Consider the following 24,447-nt stretch of genomic DNA (forward strand, 5'->3'; position numbering starts at 1 on the left):
TCTCTCTCTCTCTTAAAGACAGCACCACCTTATGTTTACTGAGCTGCACACACACACATACACACACACACACACACACACACACACACACACACACACACACCACAAACACACATATGCACCCATATCACATGGACCTGTTCATCTGTTTACAAATGTGCTATCAACAGCAACATGCATATTAATGATGAGATTATATTATGTGTGTGGGCTGCTGGATTCATATTGTGTGGATGGTGATTACATTAAGGACAGAATGCAGAGATATGTCATTTCCATAGATTGATTAAAAGTTCATTGTTATAATATTCATTTTAACCACATCTCCTGCCATTGTAATCACGTGATGTCTTGGCTGCACTTTAATGATTTCTTGCACAGACTTTGAATAAGAGCATGTGTCTTTTTTCAGTTGTCATACATCAGACATACTGGATGTATGCAGCAGAAAGAAGGTGATGATCGCTATGTGGGATTAGCTGTGATTCGTGGAGACTGCGTCCTTCAAATTGATGCATATGAAAGTATGATAATGACACATTTGAACTCAGAAGGACAACATCTGGAGGGATGGTGTGAAGTTGGGCCTGCAGACCATCATCCCACACATCTTCATGCTTCTTTTGCAAGAATGCACTGCAGCTTTAATATAATACATGGCTTATTATTCACTGTAATTTATGCACATGCCATTTATCATATATTTTGATAAGGGAATTTGGACTCGGGCAATGTGGGATCCTTGCAGGTAAAATGTCTTGCAGTTGGTTTACACTTGTCTCTGTTATACATACACACTGTATAATTAATCAGGTGTTTGATTGGCCTGCGAGTGAGGGGGTGCGCGCGCGCGTGAGTGCGTGCGTGCGAGCGAGCGAGGCGCGCGCGTAAATCACAGGGATGCGGAGAATGCCGAGAGAGTGTTTCTTTAAGACCCATTACCTTCCAATCCGACAGAGGGGGAGTCGGTGGTAAGGTGGCGTATCGTCTCTCCCCTCCTCCCTCCTCATCCTCCCTCCATCCTCTTCCTCCTCTTCGCCGTTTACATGTGCAAAAAAAGAGGAAGAAGAGCGGCAGAAAAGAAATAACACGCGCTGTGGGCTTCGCCGCCGCTTTCGGATGAGGGCGCACGGACGCCGACGCGCGACCACGATGGACCTAAGGAATATTTAACATCGTGGACATGAACACTACATGGCTCCCCGCGATCACTGTGGTAAGGATGCAACTTCACACCGCCCCATCGCGATCGCACAGGGAGAGATGGAGAAATAGCTCTAATCTTTGCAGGGGCGCATATAGGAGGAATATGCATGCGCTGATGTAAATACATACATGCATGCGTGCGTGTGATAACGATGATCGAAGGGGGTGTTGGTGTGTGTATGGTTTGTGTGTCGGTGTGTGTGTGTGTGTGGAGAAGGAAAGGGAGGGAGGATAATAGAAGCAAACAGCCTCATATTGGAAAGACTATATGCAGCCATCGTCCGGCATTGACAGGTGTGTTGGCAGCGCACGGCACGATTTATCTAGGGCGCGCTTGTGCTCGCTCCCGGTTTTTGCAAAAGGTGGAGGAGGTGAGGTGCCACTTCAGAGAGAGAGAGAGAGAGAGAGAGAGAGAGAGAGAGAGAGAGAGAGAGAGAGAGAGAGAGAGAGAGAGAGAGAGAGAGGGGTAGAGAGAGCCTGAGATACTACAGTATATTGGCCTCCCTATGTGTTGCTTGTAATTAATCATGGCTGTAACTAAGCCCTTTTACCGCTGGGAGCTGTGTAGCCCAAACCTCCCAGTTCCTTTGCTCCTGCAACGCACGGGCCTGCACGAAGCAGATCATTCTGTCATGTCTGGAGGAAGAAGAATGGAAGCAGGCAGGGCCCATCACTGAAAATGTGCGATGTGCATTTTTTTTTTCTCTCCCTCCTCCATCCTGACGTGATGCTTTCCACAGTCTCAGTCAGTGTAGTGCATGGACCGGAGGGGGTCTCTATACAGCACAGACTTCACCTCCCTCCCTCCTGTTTGCCTTGAGATCACACCAATGCACAAAGGTTTTGTTTTTTTTCCTAAATTTATTTACCATAAGTCCTGTGCGCGCTTGTGCGTCTTGGCACGCATGGAACGGTCCTTTCATCCAAATGCAGGCATGCCAGAAATGGAGGTGTAGCCATGTATCCACAGACTAGAGTCGACCTGTCATCTGGAGAGGGAGAGAGCCTCGTCATTTTTCCCATCAGCCCCGGTATGCAGTGTGTGTGTGTGTGCGTGTGTGTGTGTGTGTGTGTGTGTGTGTGTGTGTGTGAGCGTGTGGAGATGCCAGCGCAAATAAAAGCGCGTTATATAGGCTGTATAGTCCGAGTGATCCCGGTGGTGCGTTCACTGCCTCCCTATACACCCAGCTGCCGACAATCACTTATCGATTCCAATGATGCGTTTCTTTGCCCAGAGGGGGTGGGTGGGTGAGGGGATGGGGGGTATAGCCCAGCGTTTTCATGGCATTATAGGAGGAGGAAGAAGGGGGATGCGTTCATTATTAGCCGCTATTCATGTAAGCTTTTAGATGCCAAGAATGCACATCCAGACGTGCACGGTGCCGGCAGAGTCCTTTTCGATGAGACCTTGATCTAAAGCTTAAGTGGATGTAAGAAAAATCTTTTGGGAAAAAAGCAGATTGCATGCAGAGGCAGAGACCCCCCCAGCTTTTCTATAGTCCCTCCTCATCCTGAGGAAAGAAGGCTGGGGGAGCCTGCAGACCCCTCACCTCTCTCCTCACTGCCCCTGTGTCTGCTGGACTAACACACACACACACACACACACACACACACACACACACACACACACACACACACACACACACACACACACACACGATATTTTTGTGTCATGTGAATATTGAGTAACAACCAACTAATTGCAGATCCATTTTAGTCTGACCACACCAGGATACAAGCAGGATTCAGTGTGATGATGATGATGATGATGAAGATGATGATGATGATGATGATGATGATAATGATGATGATGATGATGATGATGGGGGGGTGCAACCATGATATGAAAAACAGCCACATGTGCACATGCATACACACTGTGTATGTATGCACTAGTGGTGACACTGTGGCATGAGCTCACCCATTACACCCATGAATCTAATGCGGCTTCTTCTACTATAGCTCTGCAAGCAGGTTATCACGAGCTCGAGCTCTCTGTCGACCCCGATGATCTCACTGGCAATAAAACCAAAAAGGTCCAAATGATGCTCGAAAAGCCAAAGCCAGATTCCCATGCGAGCAAGATTTCTAAAGTTCTGTTGTGGTACATCCACAGTCCTTTAGTCGCCTTCCCCCCCTACTACTCTTCCACACACTCACCGAAGCCCAGTGACCTCACAGCTGACGCTTCAGTCCAAACTGCAGCCTGCACAGTTATAGTTTGTCCTGCACTGAATCAGGACTCTAGCAATGAATCCTTTGTTTTTTGTTCCCCCAGCGCAGGCTCATCATAACGCCACAGTATATAGAATAGTCTGCAGTATTTACATCATACACCTTGTTCTGTTGTCCCTGTGTGCTAATGAAGAGCTGCAGCCGATGACGACGAGTAATTCCAAGACTATCCTGAGCTGAGTGGTAGAAAGTTTTGCTTACAGGCCAACCTGTGCTTCAGTATTCCAACGTGTCCTGGAACAACTCACATTACGTTCCTTGGGATATTTTGGGTACATTGGGTCACAAAGTAAAAATCCGAAGCTGTTGTAGTCTTGATCTACAAGAGCTGCAAGAACAGTCTGAGTAAACATTAGAGATACTCGGCACAGTTTGATCCAGTGAGTTTTATGAAGAGACACATAGTGACACCTTCAAGTCAACTACTAAGAGCAGTGGACACGAGGGCAAATGTTTCCCTCCACGAATACATTTAGAAAAACTATAGATTCCGATAAGTGGTTCACTTTACATAGAAGCAAGAGATATTCCGATACAAATTCTTTCTTCCGGGCACTGATTCCGATACATGGACTTTCCATATCAGCCGATACAGAGTACCGATCCGATACCATTGCATTTAAGAAAATAACAACTTACATTACGTATTTTAGCAGCTGCATGATACTAACCCTGTATGGAAGTAATGATTGCTATCATTGTTGTTTGGCCTGGCTCAGGTTAAAGCCTTTGAAAAACAAATGCTTACAGAGAATGGATGCCATATAACTTCTTTTCATTATTAAGTTTCACAGTCAAAATACACAAATGAATAGGAACACACAATAATACCTTCATTTAAATAGCTTGAAAGAAAGGTCTAGCATATACTACATATCACTGTTTTACTTATGGGACTCTCTAGCATGAAATATTGCCAAATTGCTGACATTTCAGAATCAATTCTTCTTAGCCGCTCTAAAAACAGTCCTTGCCAGTGGCAGTACAGCATAACTGCTGTTCTGGAGCAGTGAGGAAGAAGTGATTTCTGGGAAAAGAAAATTGCAGTTTTATCAGAGTGAAACTAATATACTTTAAAGATCAGATCTGTACATATATTCACGTACATGCCAACACCTGACCTGGCATTTTCAGCAGTATGGGAGGTATTTTTGATGCTGGTTGCATGCAAAATCTTGGAGCAAATACTTGGACAGTTAACTATTGTGTTGTGTGTCAAAACTCTCAAAAGTATACAGCAGTTTGCTTTTGCATCATTGTCCCCTTACAAATCCCCTATTGCAACCAATGATACAATGCCAAAAAGCATCATTAATCAAAATCAGCATCATCAACATCATTGCCTGGACTGACACTCACAGATCTTTTGCATCTATGAAGCAGGTTATCACTTCATCTTAAATTAAACCAGGGCCTTATAAGTCTACCCCTTTGCTAATGTCCATGCAGCTACTGCAGGCTGCATACGCATTAATCACCGTGTTAGAGAAGTTCAAAACAGTCCTTAAATCTGAGGTCACTTAAAACAGTGGAACTATATTTTAAGGAAATGTCATGGACGCTGGCTCAGTCCTGCATCAGTGATTATCCCTCGGTGGAGCGGGAATGGAAGTAAGTTGTTTTTTAGTGGGACACAGTGGGGATGCCAAGTGCTCTGGCCGGCTCACCAGGATGAGGAGCTAATGCAGAGCTGCATCAGGTCTCCAATTACCAGCTCGCAGTCCCCATCCTCGGTCACGGACGTCCACATAATAACAATAAGACCACTGGCAGAGACTTGTTTTCACTGCTGCTGATCCATGCTTGTGCTAATAAATATGTCTGATCACAAAATGGATGATTTTGTTCGGACGAAGAAATTCTTTATTTTGCAGCCCAGTCTCACTGACGTAAATAAGCCTGCATCGGGTACTAAATCAGTCCAAACCACTTAAAAGTATAAAGGCCAGTGCAAGCCCTTGAGTATTGTCGACTAGACAGTGAAGAATATAGGAGGGAAGAGGAGAGGGACACCAGGCGCTATAATAATGTTGATTGCCTGAATCCATACCATTTGGCTCAGTGTTTGCAGGGAGAGGGAGAGAGAGAGAGAGAGAGAGAGAGAGAGGCCTTATTCAGGGAAAAAAGAAACACAGGAAATGGAAGATGAGTGGATCATAGAGTTTCTTACGCAGAGAAACTGAGGACTGTTTTTATCATTAAGATGAGCATTTCAACACCTTTGTGAAAGGGAACAACACATTGATCTCTTTGAGATCATTGATTGCGTAAAGCAATGGCTCAATATTTCGGGAGTTTTAGCTTAGCTCCGCTTATCTTAGCTTAGTTTAGCTAACAAAATCCATACCTGCACTTTCAAGTTCTTGTTAAATATAAACGACAGGTTGGGGTGAGTTTTGTTTTCTTTGGACAAAGCCATGGACGCTGTTTCACCCATAGACTGAATTTAAAGATGGACTTTTGCGTGTCCACTTCCTCCCACTATCAGGAAATGAAGCAGTAGTGAATTCCCGCCGAAACACAGTCAGTCTCAGCTGTCCATCATGACGTTTAACCCTATTTTTTATAGCATCAACTAACTAAATAAAACCAAACTTACCAGAAAAACACTTGGACATAAATTAGTGTGATTAAGAAATGGAGCGATGCTTATGAGCTAGTTCAGGCAGCTAACTCGAGATGCGCTGCTCCAATCAGGTGTGACATACATCATGTGACATACATCACTCTCCACAATCATCTATAATACACACCCACACAATTTGGCGGCCTATTTAAGCAGAGGGAATTTCCCATCACTCCCTTTGCTCTTTTCATCTAACTCAATAGGGGAAAAGCAGAAAAAGCTTATTTTACCAAAATCTCAGGTTTCTACTTTAACACACAAGCAGCGTTCTGATCACTCATCTCAACAGTAATATTATCATTCTTGTCTCTGAAAGATGTCTGATGCATGGGTTATTGTGTTGGCTAGCACAGATATAAAGATATCTTCAATTTCATTCACTGTAAGTTAAGATCTTAAGGCTCAGTGAATATATTAAGCAGAGATCCAGATCCTATTTGATTTTTATTTGGGTTGTCATTACATTATTACACACTAAGTCAACATGTTCTTTATTCTGTAAAAATGCTAATTGCAATCCATCAGTTGGTATTACTGTCACATTTCCATAGAGCTACATTAGCCTGTGTTGTCTCAAACTACATCTCTTGCTTGCAGCGTCCTTCCTCATTTAATGCACAGTGAAGTTTATTGAGGGGGATCTAATGCAATGCCTGCTTTGTTTTTCAGCTCTTACCCGTGGTGCAGTGAGGAGCTCTGCCTCGTGGACACAATTTTGGAGCATCAGGCCTCCTTTATCCCTTTCCTTACCCCCATCGCCCCCTTCCCTCCCTCACCCTCCGCCAATCCTAGCCACCCACAGAATGGCTTCCCCATAGATACTTCTTGCATAACGCAGGAACACACAAGCATTCTGATCGTCTGCCATGCAGGTTGGGACGTTGTGAGGGAAGACAAGTGAGCAAACACGGACAAAGGAGAAGTGCTGGAGAAAAACACAAAGGCAATAAACACTAGAAGACGTGTAGACATGACCAAAGGAACGATATTTTTGGAAAACTGAAGAGGATTGAAGATTTATATTTTGTACATCACACTTTTAGTACGAGTTCAAAAAAACAAAAAATCAAGGCACTGAAAGAGACAATTTGCACGCACAATCCCCCCATTTAGATTTTCTTCATTGATAACTTGACACACACGCCACGGTCTCATGATGATGTGCGAGGTGATGCCCACCATTTCTGAGGATGGGCGAAGTGGAACCGGCGGGGGCCCGTCCTCGCCTGCTGGGGCAGGGGTCGGGGGCACTGGAGGTGCGACGGCTGGCGGAGGCTTCAGCGGGAGGGAGCCCAGAGGCGGAGGAGACGAAGGGGGCAGCACGGGGAACCTGGAGTCCCTGATGGTCAACATGCTGACAGAGAGGGAGAGGCTGCTGGAGAACCTGAGGGAGACACAGGACTGCCTGGGCACGGCTCAGCTCCGCCTCCGCGAGCTCGGCCACGAAAAGGAGTCACTCCAGAGGCAGCTGTCCATTGCTCTGCCACAGGTACAACTGTGTTCATACATGTGTGTGTTTACAACGTGTGCGTGTGTGTATGGAGTCGGGTTTGGAGGCGAAAAACTGCGTGATTTGGCGATGCAAGCGTCTCCTTGTGAGGCAACGTTGTGTATCCTCTGTGCTGTGTGAGTCTTGTGATGTGTGAGCGTGTGTCATTGTGCAGTGAGCTCATGAGACAGTAAGCCTTTGCTGTGACACTTCATGCAGAGAGACGCAGCGAGAAAGTGGATGTTAAATACTTCCCCCTCTGCATCTTCAAAAGTTCTCTCACTAATGCAGTGGGTTTATGCTCCTGTCATCCTCTGGCTGTTCAGTCCAAGTTGCATATGCAATTTTCTCCTTATTGTGTAATCAGGCTTCATTGTGTTTGTTGACCATGTTGTTAGCGGATGATTAATGACACTGGAAGATGATATTTGTTCATGGCTTCAGCTTAACTTAAATGAACACTAGGTTTTCTATGGATTCTCTTTCGTTTGCGGTTTGAAATGGCTTATTAATAATGACTGGAATTGGAAGATTTTATCCTACGGCTATAATACAAAGCAGCTTTCTCCAGCACTGAACATGTGTATTGTGTTTACTGTGTGTAGAGCTTGCTGTCACACCTGATTAAACTTTTCATCACTGTATGAGAAGGTCTGCTTATATTTTCTCCAGCTTGCGTGTAGTGCATCAACTGTGTGTGCACGTGTCTAAAGTAAATTCAGGCTGCTTGTGCACATTTTGTCTTTTAGAAGTCGACACTGAATCGTCTTGTTCTAAAATCAAGTCTTTGTATTTCTAGTTTCTTTGAAGGAGAGTCAGAGGGGTATTTTTACTGCATTTTTAGATCTAATTTGAATGTTTAAATGTGGAAGAGGACAGAAAAAATTATGACATCATTTCAACATAGTCACTAATGCTGCTCTACTGAAGAACATTAGATATTTTCACATATGGTAAAGGAAGAGTAGCGTACAGGGAGTGGATACAATGTCGCACAATTATATAAAAGCCTATGGATGACATTTCTTTTTCAATATTATCAATATTATAGTGCTGTGGCCTTTCTAAGCCTGCCTGTTGGAATGGTCTGTTCGCTCGGCCTGTGGTGATGCTGGTCGTAGTCTTCTCTCTGAAAGGGTAAAAGTGACCTGCAGTAATTGAGCCGCGGCAAGACCGGCTGCAGGAACCCTGATGCCGCACGAAACTTCCCTCAGTACACACAACCCTGAACTGGAGAATCATTTGTTGTTACCGTTGTCGTGAATGCGCTATTGTCGTAATCGAGGTCACGTATGCTAAAGAGTCTCAGGCACCGCTGTTATTGACTCCTAGCCGCTGTTGCTACAGAGCGCTGGTTGCTTGTTTAATCAAAGTTTATTGATATTGAATGTATATCGTGTCCAAATTTCACCAAATTCTACACCGCACATCCTCGGGCCCTCAACAATACACGTTGACTGTCGTATTTCTCAAAAATATTTAGTTATCACCTCTAGAGCTGAAACAATTCGTTTTCAAATGTTTCTATTTTGCTCATTGATTCATCATTTTTTCAATTGTTCAAGGAAAAATACAACATATTTTCCAGTTTTGGCTTCTCTATGTGATCATCTAGCATTTGGATTGTTGGTCCCGGATAAAAACATCACACACAAGAAGGCAAAACTATTTTCAAATTTGTATTTCCTATTTGTATAACTCAGTCGGTACTGTAAATTGATTTAACTGAATGGAGACTATAGAGATAGAGCGAGGTGAAATAGAACAGAAATGACAAGGGGACAAGGGAAGCCAACTGAGAATCTGACCCTTATCCAAACAAGAAACAATCCCATAAGGCCGAGAGCCAATGGACCCACTGTGTCACCATCTGCATCTCTCTCTCTCTCTCTCTCTGTCTCTGGCTCGCTCTCTCCTCCCTCCCCCATCCAAACACACAGACCCGCTTCACGTGTCTATTTTTGACTGTTTACATATCATAAGGCGATCCTGAACTGTAAACATCTGCACATCATTGTCACTCTCGTAAACAGCGAGTGCCTCCGTGCTGAAGCCGTGGATGTGGAGACACGGAGACCTGAAGGAACCAATGATCGTGGAATTCAACGGGTTTCTGTTCCTTTTTTTTAACCAAATCATGACACGTTCTCCTGGTTGAACAAACGTATGCCCTGCACTGTTGTGGATGACATATTGATGCTGTTTTTTTTGGGGGGGAGGGTTGAGGGTTAGGGGTCTCTCCCCTTGCACTCCAGTACAGAGCCATTGTGTAACAGTGTGACGTAACCCGTCCATGAATGCGAGTTCACAGAGGAGGATGAGCGAGAGAGAGATAGAAACTGTGTCAGTGATTTGCATGATTCTTATGTAGGTTTACATCCTGTGCGTCTTCCGACGTCCCTCCAGGTCTCAGGTGTTTCGCAAAGTCTGTTCCTAGCGTCTGTGTATATTTCTAGCTTCACGTCAGCATTTATGTTTCTGTTTAATTACTTTCCAGGGTCGCTAAATATGGGCGATGTCGGGCCCGAGTTATTATTTGTTGCTTTAAACTCTCATGGCAGCTGAAGTGGCTGCGCGGAGACCATTTAAACTATTAAACCCATACATTTAAACAGTTGGTTTTCCTCGCCCCTGAACGCAGCTTGTGTGTGTGTCTGTGTGTGTGTGTGTGTGTTCCACAGGAGTTTGCTGTGTTGACTAAAGAGCTGAACGTTTGCCGGGAGCACCTTCTGGAGAGGGAGGAGGAGATCTCTGAGCTCAAGGCGGAGAGGAACAACACACGTGTAAGATGTTTAGCGGCCATTTTGCTTATTAGCACTGTAACAGCCTCTGTGTTATCTTCCTCACCCATTGTGCTTGTGTGGGTGTGACACTGTCTCATTTGCTATTTTTTTGCCCCCTCCCCTTTTTTCCTCTTCCACGTTCTCTTTTCTGGTTTCCTTATCTGCTTCTGTTATCTCACCCACTCGCTCCTTGTCCCTTTCTGCTACCCTGCTCTCTCCTCGCCCTATTTCATGTCATTGTCGCCACTAAAACCCTTCACTCCTCTGGATATTCCCTTTCTCTTTCTCCCCCTACCCTGCTCTCTGTTTCCTTTGTGTCCCCGTCCTTCAAACTCCCTTTCTTACCTCTACCTGTTCAACCCTTTGCACCCCCCCCTCTCCCCCGTCACTTCCCCATCTCCTTCCCCTTCCACCCACTCCTGTAGCTGCTGCTGGAGCACCTGGAGTGTCTGGTGTCTCGCCACGAGCGCAGTCTGAGGATGACGGTGGTGAAGAGACAAGCCCAGTCGCCCGCGGGTGTCTCCAGTGAGGTGGAAGTCCTCAAGGCCCTCAAGTCTCTGTTTGAGCACCACAAGGCCCTAGATGAGAAGGTGGGTCAAACTGTAGATCAGGCTCATAGACGGTGTGTAAAGATTGGACAACGCGTGCACTCGGCCAATCGTGAGTCGGTCTCAGTCCCAGTTGTGTGATACAATTCTGCAGTTCTTGTCCATGAAGCATTTTAGCAACGTTCAGCTAATTATTTTGGTTCCCTTCAGTGACAAAGCACCCGACAGACAGTCTGGCTAAGTTTTTAAATAATTAACAATGGAAGTAGAAGTTTTACACATGTCTTTGACTTTTTGCTTTCACTGAAGATCTTTTTTTTTACTGAAGTTTGCCCTTTAGAGCAATTATAGAAGTTTGAAAGAGGAAAATAAATCCCATCAGATTAAGGGAAACACAATGCAATGTACCTTTATGAAAGGTTGTGGAGAAACTCTGTCGTGATATTTTGGTCTCTCGTGAGCTGTTTAATCGACTCTGTCACCTCAGACTTTGTCTTGGTCCTTCTAAAAAGCACATTGGGAGGGTCAGAAGAAGTAGATACTGTAGGCAAATCCATTTGAGTGACACGAAAGCAGCTTGAATCGTGGTGTGCGATGGCATTTCTACCTGCTTCACCTCTTGCCGCCTCACCACACAGGTGCGAGAGAGGCTCCGCGTGGCCCTTGAGAGGGTTTCCTTGTTAGAGGATCAACTCGCAACGTCTTCTCAAGAGGTAAAATCCAACGCAAATGATTTCATGTGTCTCAAGGATTCTTAAGTTTGGTATGAAGAACGCCGCGAAGAGGAGAAATAATGCATTTTTATCGCCTGTTTTCCTGTCTTGTCTCCCTCTTTCCAGGTAATCTCTTTAAAAGACCAAATTAAAAGACGTCAACAAGGGGTGGACGGCGGGAAAGATGTAAGGGAGGGCTTTGTCCATGTTGGTTCCAGTTGTTTTTGTCAGTAGAAATTAGATGTTTGGGTTTCATGTTGTGTCAGTGTGACTTCATCTCATCTACAGCTCATTTACATGTAGCTGCAAACGTAACTGACTCTAACTGATTGTTTTTCCTCATCGCTCTCATTTTTTTTCTGTATCGCCATCGCTCCAGCGACTACCCAACGGCCCCTCCTCTGGCCCGGAGGAAAGCGACCTGGAGAGACAGAGAGAGGGAGAGATAGAGCGACAGAGGTCGGAACTCTCCCAGCTGAGGGAGAGGCTGGCCCTCATGTGCCGGCAGGTGAGCGCATGCCTTTTTTTTTATAGTGAAGATGCAACATGAGTTTGTATCTTCAGAGTTTTTAAAAGTCAATGTTTCGACTTCAGGGTTTTAGCTGAAAAAAAAGTATAATGTAATGTCTTAAATTAGTTGAGTTATCAAGGTTGAATTTGATGTGAAATCTGCAAAGGAAAATGTACAATAAATGGAAAAGTAGCTGCGTTACTGGCAGTATGCATGTGAGGCTGGTAAACATATATGCATCTCCTGGCATGAAAATGTCTCAGTGCTGATATAGCTCTCAATATCTCAATTTATTATGGCTTATTACAAAAAAACAAAGAGTCTCCAGCTTCCAAGTCAGAATGCAGTCAATGCTCAAGTCTGAGTAAAGTCACAAATCCTGATTATCAGTCTTAACTACAACATATATGATAATTGTAATTCATTATAATTTATTAAGATTCTTAACTCACAGACTCAGCTAATCTGTTTCATGAGAACTGTGTTGCTGTGGTTTGGTCCGACTTGATTGACAGCAGCTTTGCAGCATTAAAAAAACAGCCTCACAACTCTCATCGCTTTCTCATTCTGCCAAAACCAAATTGGTCCAAATCATTCACGTGGAATATCCGACACCTGAACAACACTAAACCTAGGTTAATTTAAATCCTTAGCATGTAAGAGAGGAGGCTGTTATGGTGAGAGAAGCTGCAGCACGACACAGCATTGGCACGAGCAAGTGTCAGATTATATCAGCCTCACTGTACACCTGTAGGAATATTATTGGCTGTTACTGGTCAGCTGATAAACAAGCTCCACTCCAGCTCTCTGATTAAATTAATGCTCCATTTTTTACGTGAATACAAAAAATATATTAAATAAGGATTAGTTGTAAAGTTAGGGTTGAGATTAGCACTAATTATTGAGGTTAAAGGGTTGGTTATTAGCATTTAGATAAAGTACTCACAAGTACAGAAACACAAGCATTTTTGTGAATTTGTGTTTTGTTTTTTAATTTAGTTGATGTAACAAATACTGGCTGCTGTAATAAATTCCTTCAGTGCACTGCATTAAGCAGTGCCAAGCTATTTCCACCAGTAGATTCCAAGAAGGAGGCGATTGATAGTCTATTGGTCTCCCTCCACCCTCTTGTGGCCAGTTAGACTATTGCAGCTGCTTTAAAAAGCCATGGTTATAATGTGTATTGTGCAGCAAGACACTCACACATTGAATTTGATCGTAAGCATATTGTATATATGTCTGTGCAATAAAATATCATCTGGTCAGAGGATTAAAGTACTGAGGAGAAAATAGAATCACAAAAAGATGCACAATCTCAGAATCAGCATGTAATTTCGGTCAGTCGTGCTTTTCAATAGACTTACATCGACCAGACAGACATTTGTAATCTATCCTGGGTGTTGTGGCATGTTGGGCTCAATCTGTGTCTTCTTGTGTCCCTCCGTGGTGCCGCGTCAGGTTGGGGAAATAGAGGAACAGCTTGCGGCCGCCAGGAGGGAGGTGACGAAGTCGGAGGAGGCCAATCAGAAGCTCCAAAGGGAAGTGAAAGAGGTCCGTGTGTGCCAATCTGTCTCTTCCTGCACGGCCAAAAGATCCTGTGCTCCCTCGACTCCCGGGGCTGCGAGTGTATATTTGAACACAATGGGCATATGTTGCAGAAATGATAATATGCATTATTTTTTAATGAGAGGTCAGTCAGAGAAATTAAAGAGTTTTTGAGGTGGATTTTGTTTTTTAATTGCAGTTGTTGGAAGTCTAGAATTAATCCAGATACATAAACACCTAGATGTTTTCTCTTACCTGGCCATTATGTATAATCACAAGCTGTTACATCATGTATTTTGCTGTAGCTTGTCTTATTAATGATATATCTCTGTCTCCTTCAGGCTCTTTGCCAAAGGGAGGACATGGAGGAAAGGATCACAACATTAGAACGCAGGTAAATTTCATTGTGTTTAAGGAATCTGTTCGTTTTAATGAGCACAAGAAACTTTTTGTTTCACACACCGGCCGTAATGAACATATCAAATGCACCATATGTTTCACTTGTTGGCTGAGAATGTAGCGCAGAGGTGTCCTGACACCTCCTTGTACAGACTCAGGTTGTTTTACATAATGAGATTTGCATTATGTTGTCACTAAGAATGCAGCTAAGTGCAAAAAGCAAAAAAAAGGTCTAACAAAAGTGAGAGTCCAATTAAATGGATGCAAAAAGTTTCTGTGTCCCAATTGTCTCAAATTACTGCCCTTGCTGATTTTTCTATTTCTATATCAGGTATTTGTTCCTTCCGTACCACACAACCTTAAATCAACGTGTCATCTCGTATGCATTTGTTATTTCGGTCAAGAGCTGCGTGCGGCACAGATCTTACATTCAATGGCCTCTTTGTGTTGCGCGCAGGTACCTCAGTGCCCAGAGGGAGGCGACTTCTCTCCATGATATCAAAGACAAGCTGGAGAATGAGCTGGCCAGCAAGGAGTCCCTGCACAGACAGGTGAGTTTGAAGTAATTTATACTCAGCTCTGTTACTGTACTGATACTGATACTGTAGTATTTAGACAAATACATCTCAGGTCATAGCTCCGCTCACAGGAAAGGAAAATATGAGAATTATACTATTTTCTCATGCTTCTTAAATTTAGCTCCTGAGAAATAGCCTTCTTCTTTCAGCCTGAGATCTTAATCTTTATTTTTCTCAAATAACAAGATTCAATTAAGATCCCCAAAAAAGACAATTGTGAGCAGCTTGATTTTGTGTTTTCTATCCGTGTGTCCAGAGTGAAGAGAAGAACCGACAGCTACAGGAGCGGCTGGATGAGGCCAAGCAGAAGCTCCAGCAGACCCTGCAGAGGGCAGAGACGTTGCCTGAGATCGAGGCCCAGCTCGCCCAAAGAGTAGCCGCTCTCAACAAGGTACTTTGACTCAGAGTAACAGGCGTCCTCTAAGCTTTAATTTGCATCCATAATTCTTAGACTACACCTTTGTAGCATTTGTAAATATTCGTATGTTCCCTTTCACGTAGGCAGAGGAGCGCCACGGAAACTTTGAGGAACGGCTACGGCAAATGGAGGCTCAACTCGAAGAGAAGAACCAAGAACTACAGAGGGTATCGTCTTTTATCGTCGCTCCACATTACTCCATCCTCTTTATTCGTGAAATTAAAACTTGATCTCTTTGAGACCTTTGACCTGTCTTGTGGCCTTGCTTCATTTCAGGCGAGGCAGAGGGAGAAGATGAACGACGAACACAACAAACGTCTCTCGGACACGGTGGACAAGCTTCTGTCTGAGTCCAACGAGAGACTGCAGCTCCACCTCAAAGAGAGGATGGCAGCACTAGAGGAGAAGGTACGGAGCAAACGAATCACTCGTGCAGTATATTTAGCACCAAAGTGGAGAATAACACTATTTTCCTCTGCTCTGCTAGAACGCTCTGTCAGAGGAACTGTCCAATATGAAGAAAATCCAAGATGATCTTATCGCTAATAAGGTATTCATTCCCCTTTTTAAACTTATTCTCACAGGGGTTACAACACCTCCAGTTTTGTTGAACTTTCCCCTCACAGCCTTTCTCTTCTGTATTTCAGGAGACGCTGCTTGCGGAGCTGGAGCGGATCCAACTGGAGCTGGATCAGCTGAGAGGCCGGCCTGGCTCTTATTCCAGGTTAGCCACAGTGAACCTTTAAGGGGATTTATTTTTAACGCTACAGTACGTCCTACGGTTTGTGAATGACCAAATAAAAACAAAATCTTCCCAGGAATACAATACTTTATGCACACTGCGCCGCCGGAGCCCAGTTATGTGTAGCTGTAATGTACTTGCACTAAAATCTATTTTGGAAACTCATTGTTGATACTGCATCTAGAGGGTATTGTTCTGGCTGGTAAAAATGCAAATAATGTGTACACATCTTATTCATATGGATGCAACTGATTTAATTTGCTTTGCTTTCCAGAGAGACGTGTTTGTTGTCATTTGTTCTCCCTGGAATTTGGGACATTGTCTCTTTCACGTGTGGTGATATAACAGTTGAATTGTGGATCTTCTCACCGTAGGGCGGGCAGCGTGAGCTCACTTCCCTCCACCCTGTTTCGAAGATCTCTCCCAGGGAGCGCCTCAGAGCTGCGGTACCCCCAGGGCGGCGGCTCGCTCCCGGCCGGCTACAGCAACTCCAATAGTGGGGTGGTGGTCAGGCGGTCGCACCGCGGCCGCTGGGGGCAGTCTAGAGACGATAGTAACAAGGTGCTGAGCTCAAGCTGAGATAATGTTGATGACTGTGATGATAATATTGAATTTTTCTACTAAGATGACTTCATGTCCTGCATCTTTCCCACCATTTTCCCTCTGTTTCCAGTATGGAGACTGGGACAGCGGGACTATGCTGGGTCCTGGGTATGACGGCGGTGTGGACGGAGGCTGCTCCGATGACGAGGACGACAGAGAGACTCTGTTTGGATCGGAGCTTCTCTCTCCCAGCGGACAGACGGATGTACAGACCTTAGCCATCATGCTACAGGAACAACTGGAGGCCATTAACAAGGAGATCAAGTTAGTTTTTCTGTGTTCGTCTCACCCACAGTACTTGAAATGTTTGGTCGTGCAGAATCACCCTTAGTGGTCTTCTTTCTCCTCGTCTCTCAGGCTGATTCAGGAGGAGAAGGAGAGCACGGAGCTGAGGGCCGAGGAGATCGAGAGCCGGGTCAGCAGCGTGGCCCTCGACGCTCCCCTTCCGCCCTCCTCACTGGGAGGACGGGACAGCGTTGGGCGGGGCTACATGACACCCTCCATCACCTCCTCCACGTTGGCGTCTCCCTCACCGCCCAGTTCTGGACATTCCACCCCCCGCCTGCCGCACTCCCCCGCCAGGGAGACGGACAGACAGGTACTTTATCGAAAGTTGAGCTACAAGCTTTAGATTCTCTTTAAATGAGGTCAATCTGAAGAACGCTGTGTAAATCTACTGAACTTTATTCCACCCTGCAGAATAGCAAAGATGGTGAAGAATGCAGAGCACTTGCCCTGATTGACTCGACCCCTCCTCCTGTTCCTCGCGCCCTACGATTGGACCGAATGACACACACTCACCCAGGGGCCGGCCTCGACGACCACCGTGAATTCCGCAGGTACGCTCAATATTAATAATAAATTAGCTTAGCATCTTTTTGCGGTTCATTCGTTCATTCGTTTTTCTTCTCCCTCTCTGTTCGTCTAGTCTCTCTGCCGATGGCGCCATCACTGCTAGCCAGGATTCCCTCCACAAAGCCAGCAAAAAGAAAAGCATTAAGTCGTCAATCGGCCGCCTCTTTGGCAAAAAGGAAAAGGGGAGGATCGGGGCACCTGGGCGCGAGTCTTCCTCACTGGGTTAGATAACCGATTGGACCCATTCACAGAAACCAGTTTTGTCGTCTAATGCAGAAATTGTCATCATGGCAAAACAAAACATCCCATTTAACCTCTGAATTCTTTCAGCCTCCACTCCGTCTGATGACCTGGGCTCTGCGGACCCTCTGGGTCTGGCCAAACTTGGGACTGGAACAGTGGAAAAAGACCGCCGTAGCAAAAAGAAGTGAGCCCACACACTTCTCGTGTTAAATAGAGATCTCTGAACCCCAACTATAGGCTCTCTCTATTTGCACAGCAGTATATTAAGCAGGCCTGAGGTGGAGATATTTATTAATCGTGCCCTGGTGGTGCTGCAAGGCACACATATCATGGTATCACAAGTTCAGTGGGATTATCTATTTATAAAAGGACACAGTGGTAAGAAGAGATAGGAAGAAATTAATCTCTGTCAAACCTGTGTTTCCACCCGTCTTGCCAGGCACGACCTGTTGGAGGAGGCCTGTCGTCAGGGTCTGCCTTTCGCCTCGTGGGACGGCCCCACTGTTGTTACATGGCTCGAGGTACGTCAAGGCAAACTGTCCCGTTTAAACTGATCAATTCAGCTCAGATCGATGAGTCCGGTCGGATGAGGGCGACATTTAAACGTCTTCCCTCTGTTTACCCAGCTGTGGGTCGGGATGCCCGCGTGGTACGTGGCAGCGTGCCGCGCCAACGTGAAGAGCGGCGCCATCATGGCCAACCTCTCGGACACGGAGATCCAGAGGGAGATTGGCATCAGCAACCCGCTGCACAGGCTGAAACTCCGCCTGGCCATCCAGGAGATGGTCTCCCTCACCAGTCCGTCCGCACCAGCAAGCACTCGCTCTGTAAGCCTCAGTGAAAGAAACTAAAAGTTTAATGTAAATCTGAACACCAGCATGCAAAGTACCTGTACACAGGATTTGAGAGAGATGTGTGTGTTTCCTGTCTTTACAGTCGACCAGTAATATATGGATGACACATGCTGAGATGGAGTCTCTCACTGCTGTCACCAAACCAGTAAGACAGAGTTTTTTTATCAGTTATTTACTTTACTTCATGACTTTTGCATTTGTTCTGTAGATTCCGTACTACGAAATTGCATTATTTTCTGTATTGACATGTAATTGGTTTATGTTTTGGCCTCTTAACACTTAAATGTGACCACAGTTCACAAACTGATGAGCTCTTCTCTCTTTCTTTGTCTCTGATTAGGCCTGTTTGGCTTCACCTTTCCCTCACTATTCCCTCAAAATCTGTTTTGTACGTAGTGTTTTTTTCTCCGACTAATTCTAACTCACTAACAAAAAACTTTTCCTCCCTTTGCCTTCCCTCTCTCTGTCCGGACACTGATTCACCATAACACACACACACACACACACACACACACACACACACACACACACACACACACACACACACTGCCCTCCTGATGTTTCCCGCTCTTTGCAACTCTCTGTCCCTTTTCTCTTTCATTCCATCTCTTCCCGAAACACAAGGAGCAGAAAGAGTTCAGCTGGGACCAGGTGAGTGAAATATAAAAACTACAGAAGACTGCAATGCAATGCAATGAAATCCGTAGTTCCCCGTGTCTTTCTTTATTTCTGTTGCTGTCAATAAATATTAAAATACAAAAATACACCTATAAGATATATAAACGTGTTAGTATGTTTTATGACTTCAAATCCACAAACATGATACACTGAGCTATTCGAACTATTAATGCCAGACAAACTGACGTGAGGTTGCACAATCTCCCTGACCCTAACACAAACTCACAATTTGTGTGGACGTGCCACTCCGTTGTTCCTCCTGTAAGCTGTTATTTATTATTTGGTTGAACAGCGGAGTCTGTTTCCTGTCAGTGGAGGGGAGAGCTGTGCTAACATCTAAACTCATCAGACGGGTGTAATGAAAACCAGAAGTGCTCTGGTACCAGCAAGAGGAGAATCACAAGAGGAGAGTTAAATGGAAAACTTGAGAGTAATCATGAACTGTGTTTATTTAAAACTGAGTTTGAGGCCAGGTCTTTTTGATGCATCATACTCATGGGGGATTTTCCCCACAAGTTTCCCAACAGCTTATAGCTGATTTTTTAAGCATTAGCAAATCAAAATTTCAAAAAAAAAAAGAATTACTTACAGCTCATAACCCCTTTGTAAATGGTTTGTACTATAAGTAGTTATCTTTGGAATTTCAGCCTACAACTCCCATGTTTCCTTTCACCTGTAATGTCACAGCAGAGAGATGTTTTTCATGACCCTTGCCGACCCAACTGCGGCATACAAATGAAATAAAGAGTGACACTCTTACTCCTATGTTGTTACACAGACCATTTTCAGTTACATTCCAGAGTGTGACTGACTTCACTTTATCTGCATCCTCCCCTCCATCCTCCAGATCCTGGCCTACGGAGACATGAACCACGAGTGGGTGGGAAACGAGTGGCTGCCAAGCCTGGGTCTCCCCCAGTACCGCTCCTACTTCATGGAGTCCCTGGTGGATGCCCGCATGCTGGATCATCTCACCAAGAAGGAGCTGAGGGGTCAGCTGAAAATGGTGGACAGTTTCCACAGGTCTGAAAGAGAGAATAATGGACTATATTTCTTCAGTATACACCAGCTGTGATGAGAAACTAAAGCAATGTGTCACACTCCCTTACAGGGTGAGTCTTCACTATGGCATCATGTGCTTGAAGCGCTTGAACTATGACAGGAAGGAGCTGGAGAGGAGGAGGGACGACAGCCAACATCAGAATCAAGGTTAGCCCTGCGGTCGATGGGCGAGTCTCCTCTCCAGACGTGACATACAGAGAATACATCTATTTCTGAAACTGAACTTTCTGTGGTGCTTCTCCACAGATGTGATGGTATGGTCCAATGAGCGCGTGATGTGCTGGGTGCAGTCAATTGGGCTGAAGGAGTTTGCGGACAACCTATTGGAAAGCGGCGTGCACGGGGCCCTCCTGGCGCTAGACGACACCTTCGACTACACCGACTTGGCCCTCCTCCTGCAGATGCCCAATCAGAACACGCAGGTACTCCGCGGCACCTTCACTGACAACTTGTAGAAGCTCAATAAAGGAAATCGCTCAAATAATCCTAATCTTCAACTCCTAAATTATCTTAATTATGATCTTAAAATCCGCTTTGTCAATCTCTTGCAGGCAAGGCAGCTCCTCGAGAAGGAGTACAACACTCTGATCTTAATGGGAACAGAGAGGAGGCCAGATGAGGTAGGAGGCGTCTGTTGACTAAAACTATTTAAAATTGGTTCAACGTTTGTTAAATGTTTGTCATGATAGGATCCTTCTCATTTCCACCGAAATAGGAGACTGAAGTATCTCTCCTCCTCTTAAAGAGACGCCCTTATGGCATCAGTTCATGCACTGCTGGGAAATTGTTGGAAAGCCAAAGTGGTTCAGCTGTGTTTACACCAGTGCTAATTGCTTAGTACGCCTAAAAACTGTGCAACTGTGGTATTTTACCACAACAAATACTACTTTGCCAAACACTCCTTTGTTAGACCTCCCCAGTGCATAATGAATAAGACCCTGAATAGAACACTGCTCCTGTAAATCACTGATTTTATTTAATTGTCTCAACAGGACGGCACAAAAACCTTTACACGGTCGCCATCGTGGAGAAAGATGTTCCGGGAGAAGGACCTCCGCGGCGTGACCTCCGACTCCTCAGAAACGTTACCTGCCAACTTCCGTGCCTCCGCCATCTCCACTCCCTCTGTCACCCTGAGAAAAGTGCAGAGTGAAGGTGAGGAGTCGCAGCACAGACGACAATCTGTGGCACAGAAACAGCAGAAGATGGTGCCTCGTGCACATTTGTGGGACTTTAACCTGATTTTCTCTCCACACAAGTTGAAAGAGTCAGTAGAGGAAAAGCAACCGAAAGTATTGATATAGCAATATTGTTTTGATTTGGCCTCCATTCCACATCCAACACATCTGGCCAACATACACTACATTGAATGATGGTCCACTCCTGTTGGCCAGATCTGGGCCACAAGTGAACTATAGCCAAACCTCTAACATGGTCAAAAGTGTTTCATGATTGAACTTTAAAGAGCTGACGTCAGGGTGTAGCATGGAAATCAGGCCTCAGAATTTAAACAGGAATGGGAAAACAATGTCCTGCAGCTGATCAGGCAGCATTTTAGAGAAAGAATCCATCACTTGGGCCTTTTGCACAAAGCAATGGGGATTCTATTCCTTTTTAATTAACCGTGATGGCACATTTAGTTCAAATTACATGTCATTCACAGTACTGATGACCATTTTTCCAAAAAAGTGTTTTTCATTTCCCACCTTCCAGGTTGTAAATCCAGCTTTTCAAGATTTAAACTTTGTGATTGTGACGTGTGATTGTTTATTCCTCGTGGGACGGGATTCAGCAATGTTATCTTGTTTATCTGCATCCTCGGACTTGTTGGACACCTTGAACCTCACTCAGAAGATGATCTGTTTGATATGAAGAAATACAGGAAATCTCTCTGCTGTGAAATCTCAAAGTCAGATTATGTCATCTCGGCAACAGACTTTGTTAAGTGGTGCTTTGAGTAACCCGGCTTAAGTAACAGTCAAATTAAATGAGTCAGATATAAACAGTCAGTTAAAGGAACCAGGGTGACAGCAAGGATGGACAGTACATTTATCTGTGCCACTACATTTACCCAATCCTTTACAATCAAGGTTTATTTTAATAATATACAATGTAATTTAAAGAAAGAATTAGACTTTTTTGTAAATAACATGCTTCTTCTTGCAGACAATCAATATCTTGTCTGTAGTACCACCAGCAGTCCGTTAGTTTTACTGAGCACTTCAACTGAAAATGATAAAAATCAGTCGCGACACTGATGTTGTTAACTTTGGACAGTGCCAGGCTAACCACCTCTTTCCTGTAAAAGCTGTAAAATCACAACATGTTATTTTAACATTTTGGTTTGTATGGATCAATCAACTGAGATAATCAGTGAGCTTTAGAGATCATTTTGTTATAATTTGAGAACTAGGCCAGCAAAATATCTTGAGTCAAACTCAACCTATCCCCTTTTTTCTTTTTTTAATTTGCTTAATTCTTTCCAGTGTTCGTCAGAGACCGACACATAACACAGAGAATATTTACTAATCGCCTGTTTCTCTCTTTCAGTAAACACTGGTCCAAGGGGGGAGTCGGGGTCCGTGAGAACATATTCCTGCTAAAAGATAAGCACACCAGGTGAGAGAAGCACCCTCGCAGACAGACGGTATCTGCAGATAAAAATAAACTCGTGTGAACACCAAATCAAACGTCACATCTCAGCAGGGGCTTCTAGGGTTCGTCAAGTGTGTTCTCCATTTTGCAGACCCCCCTCCTCCATTTTAAACCCAAGGAAAAGAAAAAAAATAAATAACACACACACACACAGACTGCGGATTGGACACCAGAAGATGACAAACAACGTTCGAGCCTCGAAGAATCAAAGACACTGAGTGAATGAGTTGTGAAAAGATGATAAAATAATGAGTGAGTGTTTGTTTATTCATCTGTTTATCTCTCTCTCTCTCTCTCTCTCTCTCTCTCTCTCTCTCTCTCTCTCTCTCTCTCTCTCTCTCTCGCTCTCTCTCTCTCTCTCTCTCCGTCTCGCTTCACCTTCATCCATAGTTGTGGCATGATGCTGTTTGATCCTGTAGAAAGTGACCATCGCCTCTTGTGAATTCCTCTTCTGTTTTTGAGTGTGAGACGGCAATATTGACACAATTGAATTTATAGTTTGTGGGTTTTTTAAAAACTGGAAAAAATGCATTCCTGTTCAGATCGCGACAATTATAGCCCGACACGTCCATTCAGGTGTTCTTACTACAACGTAGACTGACGCTAGAACATACTCTGCCTAGTAACGTAACACAGTAGGGAGTCCGGGGGGAGAGGGAGGTCCAAGGGGGAGAATGTGTGTAAGTGTATAAAGGATAAATGAGATGTATGTTCTTAAGCCATAACAGACATGAGATGCACAAATGTGAATAGGTCAGACAATGAGACAATTAGCAAAGTGCTTTATGACAAACTCCTGTTCAAACTAGGAAAAAAAAAATAAAAAGATTGAAGCATTTGTGTTAATATGCATGCCAAAATCAACCATTTTAGAGTGAACGCCATGATATCAATCATCTAATGATGTGGAAGCTTGGGTCAGGACTTTGTAAAACGTGTGTATTTTATTTTTATCATTTTGTATGATAACTGCTATCGTATGTATGTATGTATGTATGTATGTATGTACAGTATGTATGTGTGTGTGTGTGTATTAAACTGTACGTTCATTTCATACTTAGTTTTAAGACTGACTGTAATTTCATTTTAGGTTGACAAAAGGAAATACGTTTTAAATTACGGACATTTAAGATATGCTACTTGTATGTGTACATTTTGAGAAAAAACAAAAACAAATTGTGCTATGATGATTTAAATTCATATTATTGGATAGTAGTGATGATGATTGAATATAATATGATGAACAATAATGATAATGATTGTAAAAGCTGTAATTAAAAAAAAAAAACATACCTGTAAAATGCTACTGAAGGAGTTTTTTTTTCCGCGGCTTTCCCTTTCACACCGAGCGCTCACAGGTGAGTGTGAGTAACTGGGCTCTCAGTCTGTGAGGATATGAGCCATTAAAATGTAAATGCCGAGTTTATCCTCAAACTGTCAGCTTTGGTAGCTTGAATGCAGAGAGCTAAGGAGCATACTGTTACTAAGATACCACAAGACAGGGCATGAAAGGAGTGAGATGGGGAGGGGAGGGGAGGGGGGGCTTAGAGAGGGTGCTATGTGGTCCTGTAGTGCAAATGCTTTAGTTATGTGTAATGCATTCTTTTAATATGTTTGTTCTATTATGCTACAGCGTAGGAATATATTTATTTCACCCCTGACGAAATTGCACATTTACGTGAAACATGGAAATACACATAAAAA

The 24,447-nt window shown here is 44.2% G+C and overlaps 1 protein-coding gene across 1 annotated transcript; it reads left to right on the forward strand.

Moving 5' to 3' along the window:
* Positions 1–908: 908 nt before the first annotated feature.
* Positions 909–22,866, forward strand: LOC118100358 (liprin-alpha-3). The gene is made up of 31 exons (XM_047338462.1): positions 909–1,216; positions 6,737–7,556; positions 10,238–10,339; positions 10,765–10,929; positions 11,526–11,600; positions 11,727–11,786; positions 11,980–12,108; positions 13,570–13,662; positions 13,998–14,050; positions 14,513–14,606; positions 14,890–15,024; positions 15,135–15,218; positions 15,328–15,459; positions 15,539–15,601; positions 15,699–15,775; positions 16,168–16,354; positions 16,467–16,660; positions 16,754–16,994; positions 17,096–17,235; positions 17,325–17,473; positions 17,582–17,678; positions 17,934–18,015; positions 18,121–18,321; positions 18,431–18,493; positions 18,973–18,999; positions 19,874–20,049; positions 20,138–20,235; positions 20,335–20,510; positions 20,640–20,708; positions 21,081–21,243; positions 22,639–22,866. Exons 2-31 carry the CDS (start codon positions 7,221–7,223, stop codon positions 22,689–22,691), a joined length of 3,714 nt encoding a protein of 1,237 aa, XP_047194418.1. The 5' UTR covers positions 909–1,216; positions 6,737–7,220; the 3' UTR covers positions 22,692–22,866.
* Positions 22,867–24,447: the final 1,581 nt, after the last annotated feature.

This window comes from Hippoglossus stenolepis, chromosome 21 (genome assembly GCF_022539355.2).
Source record: "Hippoglossus stenolepis isolate QCI-W04-F060 chromosome 21, HSTE1.2, whole genome shotgun sequence".
In the NCBI taxonomy this organism is placed as follows: Eukaryota; Metazoa; Chordata; class Actinopteri; order Pleuronectiformes; family Pleuronectidae; genus Hippoglossus; species Hippoglossus stenolepis.

Bases quoted from the DNA above. Each gene is read 5' to 3' on its own strand.
- LOC118100358 (XM_047338462.1), top strand. From the start codon at position 7,221: ATGATGATGTGCGAGGTGATGCCCACCATTTCTGAGGATGGGCGAAGT. The intron at 15,219-15,327 runs GTATCGTCTTTT...GCTTCATTTCAG, and splicing joins AGAACCAAGAACTACAGAGG to GCGAGGCAGAGGGAGAAGAT. The intron at 21,244-22,638 runs GTGAGGAGTCGC...TCTCTCTTTCAG, and splicing joins GAGAAAAGTGCAGAGTGAAG to TAAACACTGGTCCAAGGGGG.